The following is an 18,330-nucleotide window of genomic DNA, read 5'->3' as shown; positions in this document are numbered from 1 at the left end:
ATGACAGAGAATAAACGATTTTGAGCAATTAATGCTTGTCTTGTTAGACAACGTATGGGTCTGTTCACCTATATATGCTTCATAGTCGTTTTATTAGCATTTTATTACAGCTACACTATAAATGTCGTACAACACTGCAATTAAACCCTTTCATCTCTAAGTATGAACTTTTTTTAATGTTATGTGTCGGTATTTTATGGCACTTTTACAGAATTAAAATCTCGATTAGACACATTGAAATATCACGTAATAATAATAACATGTTATTTTTTGGCAGACTTTGCAATTATTTACTTTTGTATACAAATATGATGTCAGTGTTTAAAAAAATGTGCTCTCGCAATTTTACTTCAGCTGAAAATGACATTCGATACAAATCAAGTAAATTAAAAAAAAAATAAATAAAGAAAATGCAAATTAGTGTACTGTCCTTTAGTTACCCAAACATCGAGTTTAAGGTTGCAGTCTTGTAATTGACTGCTCCATAGGCTTACATGCTAAACAGCTGATCTTTGAAAATAAAAAAATAAAAAATGCTACATAGAAAAAAAATTTCATGTTCATATCATGTATGTACTAATGTGAAATTGTGATTTAATTGAAAAAAAAGAGGGTGTTGCCACGAAGAATAAAAAGTTACGCAATCCTGAAGTCAAAACATTTTATTTCTACTTTCTGTTTGCTATTTTTACTAGGCCGCACCACTTCCAGTAAACATGATATCCTTCCACTTTCCTGGATTGATATCCCCAAAAGATGCAAGATTTTTTTGAAAGTCTATATATATGTTTCAATTCAGCATAAACCTATAATCAAACAGAAAAAATTGAGTTCAGAAAAAAATTCAGAAAAAATGCACTATTTTGTTTCCCTCCATGTTTTGACATGCACCGGAAATTGGAGTTGTAATACAAGACTGGTACCTTAAGTAGTTTGAGTAACTTCCCTTTGCCACAATGTTGGATGAAAATGTCCGTTCAATGTCCGTTCAATGTCCGTTCGATTTTCGAAATGAATTAAAACTATCGAAATTACAATCAATATTATCGAAACACCGAGAACTATCTTAGTACAATTGATCTGTTGAAAATAAACTAAAGATTTTATTTGAAATATATTTTGTCATCCTCCTATTCATTATTACAAACATCGTCTAGACAATGTTGTTTGTAGTATTCTTGCTAATGTAAACATGAATAAGACACTTGATGTTGATCAAAACATTTGTAAACAAGTGACATACATTCTTACCACGTGTTATTGTGTAACCTGTGATTGCTTCTTTTTCCTGATTAGTTCAAAACTGATTCATCGAATGTCAACGGAAATGTTCGTTCTGTACGTTGTCATTTAGTGCACTAAAGCATATAACTATTTATAACACTTCTAAATAATTAAGTATCACTCCATATAATAAACATGTATTTCAAGAAAGTTATTTAGGGGCCATTCGCATAAAACCACTTAAGTTAAGAAATCCAAATATTAATAGAAAAATATATAAAGATGTGTCTGTATCTGTATTGTAATATATATATTTGTTTTGTTCATTTCAGTTGTACACATTCGTGAGTATATTTTACTTGTAATTATAAAAAAAACCCACATAGAAACGAGAAAACGAATTGATTTTACAAGTGGACTGAAATATCAAAAGCACATGATTGGTTTCAGATGATATAAACCATAAAACATAAACATCTATGTTGTATCTAATACATTCTATTTCCACTGTCCTCTTTATAAATCAGCTATGTATCTTATTTTATATAAATTCAAATAGTCCTTTGTACAAGTAGATATTTTAGAAGGCAATCTGTCTAAATTCGATTCGTTTTGTATGTCTCGCACTCATAACGATAACAACATTTGAGTTAAAAGTTGGAAATTTGTATTCTACAAAAGGCTTTCAAGTAACTTTAAAAAAGGAATGAGCCATTTTCATTGTTTGACGCGAGAGTTGTCTTTCTTTTAATTAAACAATTTAATGAGTTAAGTGACTCTTTTAAATAATGATGTTCAAAAATCTTAACTCAACTTATTATATATAAATTGTAATGTTATTCTCTTCCATTGTAGCAATCCCAAAAGCAGGTTAGTAATTTGTATAAATAGTTTGTTTACGTAATGAAACAAGAATACACTTTATCAATTATTCATTAAATAACTAAAACCGAATCATCACAATTCAAAAAAATATAAAACACGCAAACAAAGAATACAATACAAAACAATAAATAAAAACTGATTGCAATATCTAAATAGATATAGATGTGAATGGTGGTGGTTTTGTTTGTTTGTTAAATTTAGAGTAAGACAGTGACAAAATAGTATCAATTGAAATAAAGACAGAGCAAAATAATAAAAAGAAATAAAAAAAGAAAAAGAAAACATACACACAATACCAATACAAAAATACAACACATATCAGTTGTGGCAAAGATAAATATAAAGTTACACCTTTGTACTTGGCATGTGAATTACAAATGTATTATTACTTTTGCAGTTGTAAGACACAAACCACTCAGACAAGATACAGCACATGATGTTCACCAACATGTTAATCTTAAAAGGACTGAAGTTCGACGTGTTAACCAAGTGGTCGATTTGATTCATGAGGGTACGTTCCATTATAATGCGAGGTGTAGATGGTGGTCCCTTCATTTTAAAAATTTTATCAAGCCAATAATTTGCAATACAAATCTTGAATTTTTCTGTAAATACAAAATCAATTTATTGATTATAATAAAGCAGAACATAATATTGATATCTGATATTTGGAAAATTAGACTTAATTCTTTTTGTTTTACATATACCTGATGTACGTTTTAACTTTTAAGTATTATTAATCTTTAATTTTTATATTTTTTACAGTTCCAATGGTTGTTGTTAAACACAGTAAGTACTGCCTACAATAACTAGATGTGTTCAAGTATTTTGAATATAAAATAAAAAAAATACAATTGTATTATGTGATCAAGTGTTTTGAAACATCTTTTCGTATTTGCTAATTTTTTTTCCACAAATAGTTATTTGACAAATTGTGACAATATTCTTCAAATCGATAATTTACGTCCTACAAATTTACGTCCTACAACGTCCTACGTTAGCCTACAATTTTAAAAATAGTAAAGTTTTAAGCCTGTATATTATTTGCAATTACCTATTGTTGTTCAAACTTTAATGACTTTTAAATTTACTAAATCAAATTTGTTTTCCTTTTCAGAGACATTTTTGTCACCTGGTAAGTAAGCTATTATACAAAGATAGTTTTCGATTGACTGGCGAATGGATTTAATATTGATGCAAACATTCTTATATTGTGCATGTAAAAACAAATTTGACATTAACATTATCAAACACTAACGAAAGAATCCTTTATATGTCTGCACCAAAAATGAAGAAAAGAAATAATACACTCCAATTAATTTATTGCTTAAGTAACAATTTCATACTTGTGAAAGCTGAATGCAAACTGATTTGATTTCCCCCAGTACACCAACATATTAACACGACGTATAAATAATCTGTACAAATAACGAAATTAAACAATAAACTAAACGAAGTAAATATAACTTCTTATCACATAAACATGCTGGAGCATATACAACAGTATATTTCACAAAAAAGATAAATTATATATACAACCTTTTTATTCAATATATGTTTCATGTTATATTATAATTAATTTTAGAAATTATCCCAAGACCAGTTGTTGTAAACGAAGTCCTTGCACTTCCAGTTATTCACGACAATCATGGTAAGTTTATAACACGTTATCAGTTGATAAGTATACTGATATTTTATATACAGTTGACACATCGACTAGATGTTTCATTTTTTTCAACATCTTGTAAGAACATATATAATTTTAACTAGTTTTAACATCTTAAGGTGGTACCCAACACTTTAGCTAAAATTAATTTGGCTCGTTTAATTTTCATAAAATTTTGTCAAAGTATTTACTTTGATCCTTTTACAAAAATATAAAAATTTCAAAAATTTTGAACCAACCGTTTTATCAGAAAAATTACACTGGTTATATAGCAGTTTGAAAAAGACTTAATTTGATCATTGAGAAGCTTAATATTCCCTTAACAACACATCGTAATTAAAACGTTTAGCTGATTTTAAAGAGTTATCTCCCTGTAGTGTTAGGTACCACCTTAACACCCTTTCATTAGGCGTTGCAAAATGTAAAATAATTAATTAAATGTTATGTTTTACTCAGTACATTTCATAACCAGAAATACCATTACAGAATTTTATAGACTTCAATATTTAAATATGAAATGATTATTTTCAAAAATGCTTTCCTCTACTTGTTTGTATCATATAATGTCTATATAATTTTCTTTTTTTTTTAAATTTCAGTTGTTCAGGTTGAGCATAGTAAGTATATTCAGTTGATAAGATATGATCAATAAACATATATGCATGAAGGTTCTTTAAAGCTTTTCATCAGTTATCAATCTGTAAATTCTAAAAGGAAGAACTATGAGGGCGATAAACATTTTTTTGAGAACTTATTGTTTACCTAATTATTAAATATAATCAACATATTTATGAAATGTTACAAAGAAATGTTGTTACTTGATGAAAAAAACCACAAAAAACATGTACATGAAGTGAACACCAAGATGATATAAAACAAAGAACATAAGTTTTATTTCCAAGGGGTAATTATTGCATGAGGCAAATCATACTAAAAAAAACATTCAATATATACTGTTTTTAACAATTCAAGTTACGCAAGTTTTATTAAACTAATACTTAAAAGTAGACGTACCAATTTGAATGTTGGATAAGAAGAACAAGTTGTATATTTGTTTATTTGAAATCGCTTAACGAATATATTTTTTTCTATTTTCAGTTGATGCTCCATGTAAGTAAAAAATACAGCCATCTTCTACATGTGATGTTTAATATTTTTTTTTCTTTTCTTAAAAATGATACCAGATTATATTTATTATTTTAAAGACTGTTGACTATTTGTCACTATTATGTATTACGCCAAAATATATAAGACGGGTAGTTCAGTTGTTCTCCATATTTTGACGCTTTTATATAGACTGCAGTACATTTACTCAAATTAAAGGGAAAAGTTCTGACTACTTGTAATCGAATATCAATAGAATGTTGGTTAAAGAAGATCTAGATAATTTTTTTTTAGTAATTGTACAACTTTATGAATATACCGCTCAATACATGGAAAATGAATTTCAATTCAAAATGTCAATTATTGTTACAACATACATTGTTGTTATCATAGTGATAAATAATATGTATATTAACCTTACTTGTTTTATAATTTTCAGTTGAAGTTGAAAGGAAGAAATTTGGTAAGTGTTTTATTTATTCTACTATCTTTGAAATTAAACATTATTTAATTTGAACTGAGAGTGTTAGATATAAACGTTGTTTACAAATATTGTTTCAGATCCGTTTATTATTAGTTTGCTTCCTTTGTGTATTTGTCTTAAAGTCTTCACATATTTTTTCAAAGCAACTATTATGGAAAAACAATGTTTTACATAAAAAACTACGCCAATGAATGAGTCCTTGTCAGTATATCTAAATGAGTTTATATATTTTACAGTTCCAAAACCATTCACAGTAATCAAACCAGTTGCTGTCGATTTCCTCAAGAAAAGTAAGTATAGCATAGACGTATTTACACCTTTGTACATTACCTCTGAATGACCTTACATCTAGTTTCAAATGTCATTCTGACATCTAGCAAAAATCACATTTTTATTTAAATATTCCAATAATAATGTCTAAAACAACATTTTATGCCACTGTGACACAAAAAAACGAGGACAGTAAAACAATGTTTCAGATAAAGCGTAATTTTTACAAGAACTTTTATTTTATAGTTGGTCATAATTTATTTAAATAGTGTATCTTATTTTAAATGCACACTACTATTCATTTTGTTTTAGTATAATAAAAATTGATGGACTTAATAAACAATATGTATATTCTTCCGTATTTCTTTTTCAGTCACAAAGGTTTACGACAGAAAAGTTGAGGTACCACACTTCCAACCAGTTCCATTGATCGCCACAATTGACAAACCAAGGCCAGTACCATTCACAAGAGAAAGTGAGTATCTTTATACAAAAAAGGGAGAACTTCTTTGTCTAAATTAATATGCAGATTTCAATTAAGACATATTACGGAAATTCATTCATTTACACGATTCCTTGCTTCGTAATTAAATAATAGGGATACGATATTTGTAAAAACAATAAATGTTTTAATAAGCTTCATGAAGGTATATTGTACTTTCACACATATTCATGTGTATTATATTAACCAACAATCGTGATTTGAGTTGTTTATATTATCGAATCAGTAAGACACAATGGCGGTCACTAAGTTGAATAAATCAGGTGATTTTTGTATGTTTTATGCAAAAGAGAGGATGACAATGTTAAAGACCTAATCAAAGTCGTGGACAAACATAAAACTAATACGACCAATAGGTTATATAAATACCGTAATGACCTTTTTCTTATATCTTTTTCAGTTGTTCAACATTACGACGTCCACGGTAAGCTTCATTAACAACATTATTTTCATAGTGACATCACTTTACTTATTTTAGTTATATTGTTTAGATATTAAAAAAAGAATAATAAAGCAATCAGGTTAATTGACTGCATTGTATTTCATTTCATTTCATTACATTGCGTTGTTATTTCTATTGTTGAAATACGTGTTCTGGTTCTCTTTGCGAAGTAGAATTCACATTGTATATTTTCAATAGATCAAGATGATCATAAATGTATTTTGTATTGTTTTTTTTTGTTTCACAATAAAGTCCAATTTCCCGAGTCAATAAATATTTAAGAGTGAATATAATCAACATGTTTCATAGCAATTGTGTTAGTTCATCCATACATGACAAATGAACGTAAAATATTTAATTTACTGACAAATGTCTGTTATCTTTTTTAGTTAATGTACCAAGACCAAGACCAGTCAAATTGACCAGACACAGAACTCATGTTGAACATGGTATGTTGATACTCTAAGCTACTTCCTCTATATAATGTCAGAATTAACTGATGTATTTTACGTAGACGAGACGCGCGTATGGCGCATTGAATTAAAAGTGTGGTGCCTTTGATAATTATGATCCAAACCTCTAATTTTGTGAAGTTATGTTTTCATTTGTTCTTCCTGTAAAGCTCGTCAGACTAGGTTTTCATTGAGAATATACCAAAGTTCGTGAAATAATTATAATGATTACAAGCTCTAGCATATATGTAAAAAAATAAACAACTAACCAAATTACAATCAAACAAAAAATTCCTACACTTTTTATGAATTCAACTATACATACTCTTGTTTGATCTTTCTCTATGTTGTTACATAATTGACTTTACGCATAGTATTTACCATTTTCTATATCAACATATAATATGGTTTGCCAAATAAGTGTATGTTTATGAATAATCAGCATCTTTTAATATATATTTTTGTTTTTGTTTTTCAGTTCCATTTGAAAGTAAGTAAACTGTAACCATATGGAGAGCTTTGGATTCTGGGTAAACTACGTGTCAGGCACTTGTTAAATATTGATTATTTTCTACTTGTAAATTGATGACAAACATGGACACATTTGAATACTTGAATTATTTAAATATCAAAGGACTTTTAAAAATAGTAGTTTGACAAAATATTGGAATTTCAATAATTTGATGATTTATTGTAAGGAAATTACTATTCTGGATATAGATGTAAATGTCATTGTTAAATACCATCTCAAATTTTTAATATTTATAATTGTCATAAAGATTTGTTTTGATGCAGTTGTTTCCTCAGAAGTACATACGATAAGTTGTAAAACAAACATTTATGTATTTTTTTCGTCACATAGGTGTTAGATTATATTTGCAAAATGCAAGCGTTTCCTTTAACTGTATGACGAATTGTTTATTACTTTCAGCACCAAACGTAATTGTCCAAAACAGACCACGTCACCACGAAGTCAGAGAATTTATTCCAAGAGTACCACAAGGTATGAATCTTTATGAGTGATTCAGACGATTATCTTTACATGTGGCATGACATATGTTAATGACCAATTTATTGAAAGATAAAATATTTGGAAATAATATTGATCTCTCTTTTTGAACCCCGTATTTCTTTATATTTAAGTAAAACATTGGTTCAAGAGTCTTTGTTAAAATTGAAACATCTTGAAATTATTTTTTTAACTTGATGTCATGAATGACGTTTTATTTCTTATCCTTGTTCATTTTTGAGCTATATACATTAGATTAATAATTTGCATGAAGTTCATTTTTAAATACATAATTGGTTAACAATATGTAATAAGATTATATTTGATTTTTATTTGAATGAACTTATTACGCGAATTAATGTGTATTTTATTATATTGCTAGTCTCAAAAGCTTGAGTCTTCATTTAACTGTATACGCATTTTGTTGGAAATGCTTTCTGAGCGTTTCAGTATTAAAACTGATATATAAAAACACCATTGGTCAATAAAGCCATTTGTGTTGCTATATATTTTGATACATGTTTATTCATCTTCATAACTCTTATGCATATTAATTTCCATAGTTCATGTCGAGAAATTCAGAATACCAAGCCCCAAAAAAGGTAAAAAATCAACAAAAGACGTGGAACACTATCTCTAACACGGTCCTGGTGCTGCAGTTATAGTCTTACAACTTTTCTAAATAGTTTAAATCTGTTTGCATGTTAGTTTTAATATCTTTTTCTCTAGTCTTTAAAAGCGTTCTCAAAATCTTGTAATACATCGGGAAAATATTGCTTTGGCAGTTTAACCAAATTTCTAAATAGTTTTATAACGCAATGCATGCTATTTTTAACATCTTTTACTCTTTAACTTTCGTAGGAAGCAGTCTCATATTTTTGTAATACATTGACAAAAATATTCTATATACAATTTAGTAATATTTTTTTTTATTGGTTTCATCAATTGTCGGGTACTTCAACAAACGATTTTATATATTCAAATCTAGAAATATCAAGCTGTTACTGAAATTAAAATTGCCAAAATGTAACGATTTTCATAGCTGCAAAATTTTTATATATATTTTATTCGGGTAAATATTTTTTTAACATGCCGTCAATAGAAAATGATTTTCAAGGATATCATAAATTGAATATTAATAGTTATTGTTCTTAAATTTAAAAAAAAGTCATCTACGTTCAAAAGTAAAATGCGATAATTCATGCTCTAAACATATCTTTTTCTAAACTTTTGCATGTTGGAATAATGTTATTCGTAGATAAGTAGTTAATTTAGATTAATAGCTTTAGCTGTATAGTTATTTCTAGACTTTGGTATGACTACTACGTTCACACTATGTTCCTGGATGTTGAATAAAATAAACGGTTATATTTCTTGTGTCAATGACAAATCAAAAGTATTCAATAAAAGAACCAGCAGTATTTCACGCGTGTTTATTTATACCCAACGACTTATCATTTTCGCATATTTAGTGGCGCACCGAATCAGAATTTACCCCACGATGAACGGAGTATCATTTCCAATAGTTTACGCGTATCGGAGAGTTAAGGCATGTGAGAATGAACGAATTTCATAAAAGAGAATGCTAATTTAATTACTACGGTGACGATGATATTTCTTAATTCTTTCTGTCGCTATAGTTTGAATTAAAAAACAAGTGTTTTTCAAACGCTACGATATTCTGAATTTCTGTACTGTTGCTACGATATTTTAATAATGTTACACGATCGTGTTGATTATTTCACACGGTCGTGTTCATTATTTTAACAGTCGTATAGTTACACCACACCGTCCAGTTGTTTTGGTATAGAAGATGAAGAACAGCACTATTGAAAAGGTGAATATGTTTTAATGTTATTAAGATAATATGTAGCACAATAGTATTTTTGTTTTGCTTCTTTAAGGATTCAATGGCCGAGTATTTGCCGGCACAAATGAGGATAGAGCAGTATCTTTCGAAGCAGACCGATGTAAGAGGAGAAAATCCCACCCTACAATATCTACCCTTACCTATTATATATCATATATATTAATCAGTTGCATGGTACCAGTTTTTGTCGTCAAAATTTTATCATTCATAATTTGTTCAAAACTATGTAAAACATATGTTACAGTTCACTTGTTTGAAACAACTGTGTAGGGAACAATCATCGGATATTTCTATTTTGCTATGTTATCAATTAGAACTATTTAGAAAATGAGAATTCGCTTGATTTCGTTTCAATGGAATGAATTATGCTAACGCCTCTTTATTAGGTTGGCTTTGATGAAATTGTTTAAGAAAATACGTTTCGTGTAAATCGAAAAGTGTCTTTATATTTAATTATAAAAGTTAGTAAAGCTTTGAATACTAGATAAAACTGGTGCCTAAGTGACATGCCTAAAACACCATGTCATCGCTTTGCTTTAATATATATTCAATAATTATATATCATTATCATTTTATATAATGAACACCTCCTGTTTGATGTAATGTACGTGTGAACTTTTGTCTTGATATAATGAAGACAATTATTTGAATGAGTTATTTATACCTTTTTTTTTGTCCTCTGATATACGCATGCTCCATAACCTTCTTTCCCTATGTATTTTGTAACTATGTTACCAGGCGTTAAGTCTCCAGTAGAGGCTGTTAAATGATGATGCAAATTGCAAAATTTGAGATGACATTTTAGTTAAATGTGTAGGATATTATGCAGCTTTTTCTTATCTTTTAATCAAATTTGAAACAAAACCACTTATAAATTACATTATAAATTACAACTTAGTTATTTTCCTCATGTAGTAATTACCAAAGGTCAATTGAGGACGCCATTTCATTCTGATTTGTAAGATATTGCGCTGCTTTTTTTAAGCACGTCGAATAATGTAAAGAAAAAAAACGAAGAAAAGACCACAACCCACAAGAACATTGGTGTAATAGTTTTCTTCTTTATGTCTTGAATAAGTAATGAACACGGCTGAATGAAAAAAATATTCGTTCACCTTTGAAACTTGCATGCACCGTAGCTTATATTCCTTTTGCGTCTTGTAACTATGTGCAATAATTCCTGTTTGTGCTTTGGTCGTTGTGATGTACGGAACGAAAGTTAAGAAACCATTCCATTTAATGTGTAGACTATTGTGAATTGTTTAAAAAAAACAACACTTGTTTATTTGTGGTCAATAGATATATATATATATAAAGTACCTTTCAAAATTATATTTTCTATATTTGTACTAATTTGTTTATGAAAAAGGACTAAATGTAAAAATTTATTGAACCGAAAGAAATAGTGACTTTGCAAACAAATATTCAATGACACTTTGAAAAATGCACTTCGACAGAATTATAAGGTGATTTCTAAGAACATGTTTTTGACCATAATATACACTTCGTAAGTTATAACGCCTAATAAATGGGATCACGTAAAACCCTATTTTCATATCTAAATTGATACATTTTTTATTACCTAGTCGGACCAAACACAGCTGGAAGAACAATTAACGTAAGACGTACAGGTAAGAAAAGTTTCTAGTTGGTTACCAATTTCTTCTTTTGTTTTGTTTGTTTCATGTACTCTTCAACATTTGAATGATGTTTCTGATTTTCAAATATGTTAGACTCAAGAACGACCGAGGAATCTCATCAATTTTCAGTCAAGATTCATAATTCATAATCAAATGTTCAAAGTAATAAAAAGTTGTTTGAAGTGTAATTTCTATTTGCACTTGAAACATTAATCAACCTCTCATTATGTTTGTTTTATGGAACAGAGTGCAATTTGATGTTTTCGTATGAATGCATGTTGACGACTAGATATCTATGGAATGTTTGTTTCGCTAGGATTCTGTTATTTTTAAGTAGAATACCTCAAATCGTCCCTGTCCTAATATTGAACGTCCTGATATTTTTCAGTACAAGCTGCACAAGGACCAGCAGTAGCACCACAAGCTCAAGAAGTAGCAGTTGAATTCCATGACGGACGTTCAGGTCAACCAATCAGAGACGATGCAAGAAGAGGTATCTAAATCTTTTTTCTTTTTTGTGACTGAATTTTTTATTTTATCTATGTGTTCGCACTTTTTCAATACGAGCACCGCCATGATATATTTTGTAAGGGATGCTTTATACGACGTAGAGGATATACTTGGATCTGACACAAAGACTCAAAATAGTATGACAAGACAATTGAAAAGAAGCAGGAGAATATCAAAACATTCATTGGCACACTGCATGATATTATATACCGAGCACACATACAATCTACACCACTTTTCTTTCCACTGAGTTTATACTGCACTCACCTGCTTATTCACAATTGTTTGTATAAACACCATACATTGCACACCTGTTTGTATAAACACCATTCATTGCACACCTGTTTGTATAAACACCATACATTGCACACCTGTTTGTATAAACACCATACATTGCACACCTGTTTGTATAAACACCATACATTGCACACCTGTTTGTATAAACACCATACATTGCACACCTGTTTGTATAAACACCATTCATTGCACACCTGTTTGTATAAACACCATTCATTGCACACCTGTTTGTATAAACACCATACATTGCACACCTGTTTGTATAAACACCATACATTGCACCAAATCATTTATCAATTTTCACACTTCTCCAAAAAATGTATCACACAACTATCTGTATGATTATACCAATAATGTTCCTCCAAATTCCTAAAGGTCTCTGAAATGTTTTACCGTCTTTGTGTTAACAATAACATGTTTTATATTAGAATAAAACGTTATATACATAGTCAAAAATATAAGACATTTCAGAGACTAATTTTGCAATGTTAAAATGGCTATTCAAAGAATTTGTTTGTATTTTTTTTCTGAAGATATGATTGTATATAATAAATTTTAAGTTCCAAAAAATTATTTTGAAATAGCCCTTTTAATTATCCATCCTTCCTCCCTATAATCATCCAATTCACACAGGTCAAGGAGTTAGACGTACAGTCCAAAGAGTCGCCGGAGGTTCACGACAAGGACAGGCTTTCGCAATCGGAGACGAAATTGTATCAGGTGGAGAATTCTTGAGAGGTGGAGGAGTCGCATTAGGTGCCGGAGGTGGTGGCCTAGTAGGAGGACCTATTGGAGGAGGTGGAGGAGCAGGAGGCGGATTCGGATTAGGTGGAGGAGCAGGAGGCGGAATCGGATTAGGTGGAGGAGCACAAGTCGTTGGAGTTATAGGAGGAGAAGGTATCGGTGGCGGTGCACTAGTAGGAGGTAATTCTTTCTACACAAAGTGAAGCACGGACAGGAACGAAAGTAGGCACAACGATACATGCAACAGACGGTCGACAGTATTGAATAGTAAAAAATAAGGTCTAATTGACAAAATCAGAGCGGGGTATTTGGTTTACATTTGTAGCGTCTCAAATCAGGAACTCGTTGATATCTTAGCAAAACAACGTTGACAAATGTTTGACTTAATTGCAGCTGTTTTATTCTTATTGTTCTAAACAGAAGGTGTTCCCTTTTTTTCAAGTGTAATAATATGAATAGAACACTCATATTAATCCTGTCATCCATACCGCCTAATACCAAAAAATTGGAAGTCATGTATGTATCTTACAACGTGAGGAGCTAGACGACCGAAAATGAAAAAGTCAAATTTAATTAAGTCTACTTTTTACGAAAAACCTAGTTGTTAAACTTTTAATCACAAAACATCCTGTTGTTTGCATTACGATTTTTTACTCCAGATTAATAAACGGGTTATTGAGTTTCTTGTGTAATTGAGTATATATAACTATGTAACACATTTTTATAGGTGGATTAGGCGGACATGGAATTGGTGGCGGTATCGGAGGCGGACGTGTTATTGGTGGCGGCGGTATCGGAGGTGGATATGGTGTTGTCGGAGGTGGCGGAGGAGGATACGGCGGATACGGACCAGTCGGATATGGAGTTGGTTCCAAAGGCGACTATTAGAGAAATTAAATAATTAGAAGTATGCTGATCTGTTTAAAAATGAATTACATATTTTCAATCATATGTCTCATTTTTCTATGTTTAAATAATGACTGTAATTTTAACAGTTCGCTATGTACTTATAAAGAATCATCTGTTCATTTCAAAGTTAGCAGTTTTATTTCAATCCCATCAAAATCAAATATTAACAACGTGAAGTTTTTAATTTCATTTGTTTTGAAAAATATTACGTTATTCAATAAATGGAAACAATGATATACATGTTTTCATCACGCACAACATGCTATCATTGAGTTAACTTTAGAAATTCGTATGGGTTTTTCATTTTACTGCAATGTCTAAACTATGTAAATAAACTAAATATTTTAACACTGATTTATAATTATTTCTAGGTTACTTGAAGGTTTAGGGGTAAGAAATACTATTACAGTAACAGTTCCTTCCCCGTATGCAATCCGCAACAAAAGGTTTATTAAAGAATGGCCAACATGATTGCTGTTATATTTATGCAGTCATAGGTTATTTTGCTTCTTGCTTTGTATATTGTTATTATTGAATAAAAAATAAATGTTGTTGTTGTATGACTTATTCACTGTTCATGTACAATACCTCCATTTTACTATAAAACTGTTCATATACAATACCTCCCTTATTCTATTACCCTGTTCATGTACAATACCTCCCTTATTCTATTACCCTGTTCATGTACAATACCTCCCTTTAATTTATTACCCTGCGCGTTTTGAAGATTTAAAGTTGAAACTATTGTTAAACGTGTTTCAAATTATGTTAACAGGAAGTTACAATTCCAACAGCTAGATTTATAATGTACTATTAGAACAATTTTCAGGTGAAATACACAAAACAACTTTAAAATGATGTCAATTAATTCAAAGTGTGGTTTAATAATGAACAATTGTTTTAGGTTTTACATGTTTCATTCATTTAATAACTAGAAAAGTAAATGTATAAACCGTTGACCCGTACTTTTCAAAAATTATAGTTACTTCTTAACTATATAGTATGCAGGATAAACTTTCATCGAATTTAAAAGTAGTACAGTTTAACAATATTGAATGTTTTGGTGGAAGTTCTTCTAATTATTATTACTAACATTATGTTTGTTTTGTAGACATTTTGTACAAGACTTAAATCAACGCATCTCATGTACTTTTTTGTTATTATATTTGATTTAATATTTCATATGTAATAACTACAACAATGTGTTCAATACTTTTTTAAGATGTTATTATTCATTAATTGTTTCGTATTTTCTTGTTAAATAGTTTTACCGCTGACATTAGAAAATCCAATGTTTCATCGATTGTCTTTAAATTATCAATCAAACAATAACTTTATCATCGTTTCTAAAAATTAAAAAAGAGGAAATATGTAGTATAAAAGATTATAATTGTTAATTTGACATTATTGATAACAAAAATAGAAACGATTGTTTAATTTTTACCATTTGTTCATTTCAGCCAAATACTGAGTAACAGTTTTTCCTAGGTAAGCAACACAAGTAATTAATATTTTACCAACTTATATTGGTATACAAACCTTATCAAAAATCTACATTGACAAGACCCAATAACAAACACTTTACAACGTACTCGGAGTAAAAAACTAGGCAAAGAACTAGAATTTGATCCTGACATAATAGTTATCAAAGGTACCAGGATTATAATTTAATACGCCAGACGAGCGTTTCGTCTACATAAGACTCATCAGTGACGCTCAGGTCAAAACAGTTAAAATGCCAAACAAATACAAAGTTGAAGAGCATTGAGGACCCAAAAATTCCTAAAAGTTCCGCCAAATACGGCTAAGGTAATATACTCTGGGATTATAAATATAAATTATTCCAAAAATATCAAACATGTATATACTGCATTCGAAATCAATAGAACACAAAAGATAACCATAAGTTTTATAGATTCGACCATAACCAAATGTATAAATAACAGTTGTTTAAAAGCAAACAATATACTGGAAAGAAGGATGTAAAGATTGTAAATGTAAACAAAATAGTGACTAAAATATAAAATTGACACAAATCATACTGTATAAGTCCATATAAAAGTTAATGTTTCACCTCCCATTCTATATTTGGCCTTTTTACTTGGTTGATTCTGGCGGGTAGTGTGAAGAGGATACAAACGCCTGGCGTTCAATATCAGCCATATAAAAAATATATTAAATTATAAGCCATTGTTTGTTAGATGAAGTTTTGTATATGTAGATAATAATGATTTTTTTTTCATTTCAGGAGGATTTCTAAAATCTGGTGGCATTTCAGACATTAATACTTGTTGTTACCACGTTTAATTCTCGTTTGTTACCACGTGTTTTACGTGATTTGAGCATTTGTAGATAATATATAACATCGGTTTGATCAATGTAATCATCATCTTCGGGCGTCTAAAATAAATTATATATTTTCCAATATTTGTTACTTGTACTGAACCCTATTCATCGACTGTCAGATGAAATACATCATTGATTTTATTAAATCTTTACTAGATACAACTATTTACTAGTTTATTTTTTTCAACCACACAACCAAAAACAGTAAAAACAAATCGCCGCAACAATGTTAGGTACTTGTACTGCACAATATTCACCGAAACTGTTAGTTGAAATACATCATTTATTTTATTAAAATTGTTACTAGATTGTAATACTTACTAATTTCTTTTTCGAATCACACAAATACAAAATATCAAAGAAAAGAATATACAAAAAAGACAAAACACTCACCACAGTCTTGCTTGGTATTTGTACTGAACCTACTAATTTGTTCCTTTTTTATTTACACAAATACAAAATTTCAAAGGAACAAAGAAACAAAAAGTTAAAACAAATCGCCACAACCAAAATAAGTACTGGCACTGCACCACATTCATCGAAACTGTCAAATGAAACACATCAATAATTTGTGTAAATCTTTACTAGAGTGTACTATTTACTAGTTTTTCTTTGTATCATACAAATACAAAATATCAAAGAAAAGGATATACACAAAAGTCAAAAATAAATTCCAACAACCATGATATGAACTTGTACTGCATCATATTCAGCGATACTATTGTATGAAATACATTACCATATTGAATTACCTTCTAGTTTATTTTTCGAACACATAACTGCAAAAGCTCGAAAACGAGTGTACAAAAGAAAGTGGAAGAAATCTGCACAATAATGCGAGTTACTTGTACTTCACACTATTCATCGAATCTGTTATATTGAATATATAATTCACCAGATTTTATAATTTACAATTCCCCATAATCATTTTAGTTACTTCTACTGCACCTTATTCATTGAATATTTTAGATGTAATACATCGTCAGAATGTACTTTTTACTGGTTTTTATTTTAAAAATATTCAAATAAATAAAAAACTCATAAGAAATGGATTAAAAACCAAGTTAAACAATTGCCAATCCATGCACATACAAACACATTTTGCTAACAACAGCCCGTTTAAAAAAATGCCCATGAGACAATATAAATAACATTAAAAACCGGTCTGTAATTTTTATCAAGTTTTCAACAGTGCCTGGTGTTGAAGGTAGATTGAAACTGAATTTTGTTGAAATAAAGGAGTTGTGGCATGATTGTCAAATAGAAATATATCTATCAGAGACATAACAAAAAGTTGCAGGTGCATTGGAGTAATTCTTATGTTAATTTACCTGAATACAGTTAAGACGTTCACAATTCTGAATATAATAAAGGATGAGCTATCCAATTATGAAGTCAACTGTTTGTAATTATTGTAAGAGGGATTATTAATCAATTACACCAATAACGTTTGTTTTGTCAAAAACATTTACTAGACCAATAACTAGCAGTGACAAACATTAACCGGCGTTCACCTATAGTTAATAACTTTTCCATAAGTGAGGTAAGACAGACACAATATCGGAAAAAATAAAAAACAACATTAAACCCATTTAAAAAACCGGCATGTTATTTTATGATCATTTCAACCAATTATGTCTGTTTGGGTAGATTTTCTGATATTGAAAACATAACTGAACCATAACCAATTATCATACATGTAGTAGGTTAGCTAGCTGTACCACCATGTGTCATTCAACATCTTTGGAATACGCATGTACCATTGGCTGATGTACGTTTGATTTTCACAGTTTTTATGGACATTTGGAATCACTTTGTAGATCGGTATTGATGCTTATACATGTTGATAAATGTAGTTTTAAAAAGCGTCAACATAATGAAACGAAGGTATAAGAATCTATGATCAGAATATTTATGATGCATTTTGTTGAATAGACCAATGGACCTTTAACCAAGCAAGAAAATCCTGCAACCGG

The 18,330-nt window shown here is 29.6% G+C and overlaps 1 protein-coding gene across 1 annotated transcript; it reads left to right on the top strand.

Annotated features, from left to right (window-relative positions):
* Window positions 1–1,946: 1,946 nt before the first annotated feature.
* On the top strand, window positions 1,947–16,519 carry LOC134719055 (uncharacterized). The gene is made up of 22 exons (XM_063581997.1): window positions 1,947–2,094; window positions 2,507–2,620; window positions 2,875–2,898; window positions 3,227–3,244; window positions 3,695–3,760; window positions 4,375–4,392; window positions 4,874–4,885; window positions 5,319–5,342; window positions 5,600–5,653; window positions 6,007–6,108; window positions 6,536–6,559; window positions 6,967–7,026; window positions 7,508–7,519; window positions 7,961–8,032; window positions 9,943–10,008; window positions 11,495–11,539; window positions 11,937–12,041; window positions 12,989–13,279; window positions 13,827–14,006; window positions 14,380–14,398; window positions 15,469–15,496; window positions 16,257–16,519. The coding sequence occupies exons 1-19, from the start codon at window positions 2,058–2,060 to the stop codon at window positions 13,985–13,987; spliced, it is 1,305 nt and encodes a 434-aa protein (XP_063438067.1). The 5' UTR covers window positions 1,947–2,057; the 3' UTR covers window positions 13,988–14,006; window positions 14,380–14,398; window positions 15,469–15,496; window positions 16,257–16,519.
* Window positions 16,520–18,330: the final 1,811 nt, after the last annotated feature.

Source organism: Mytilus trossulus, chromosome 5, assembly GCF_036588685.1.
Source record: "Mytilus trossulus isolate FHL-02 chromosome 5, PNRI_Mtr1.1.1.hap1, whole genome shotgun sequence".
NCBI lineage: Eukaryota > Metazoa > Mollusca > Bivalvia > Mytilida > Mytilidae > Mytilus > Mytilus trossulus.
This window is presented reverse-complemented; position numbering and strand designations above follow the sequence as displayed.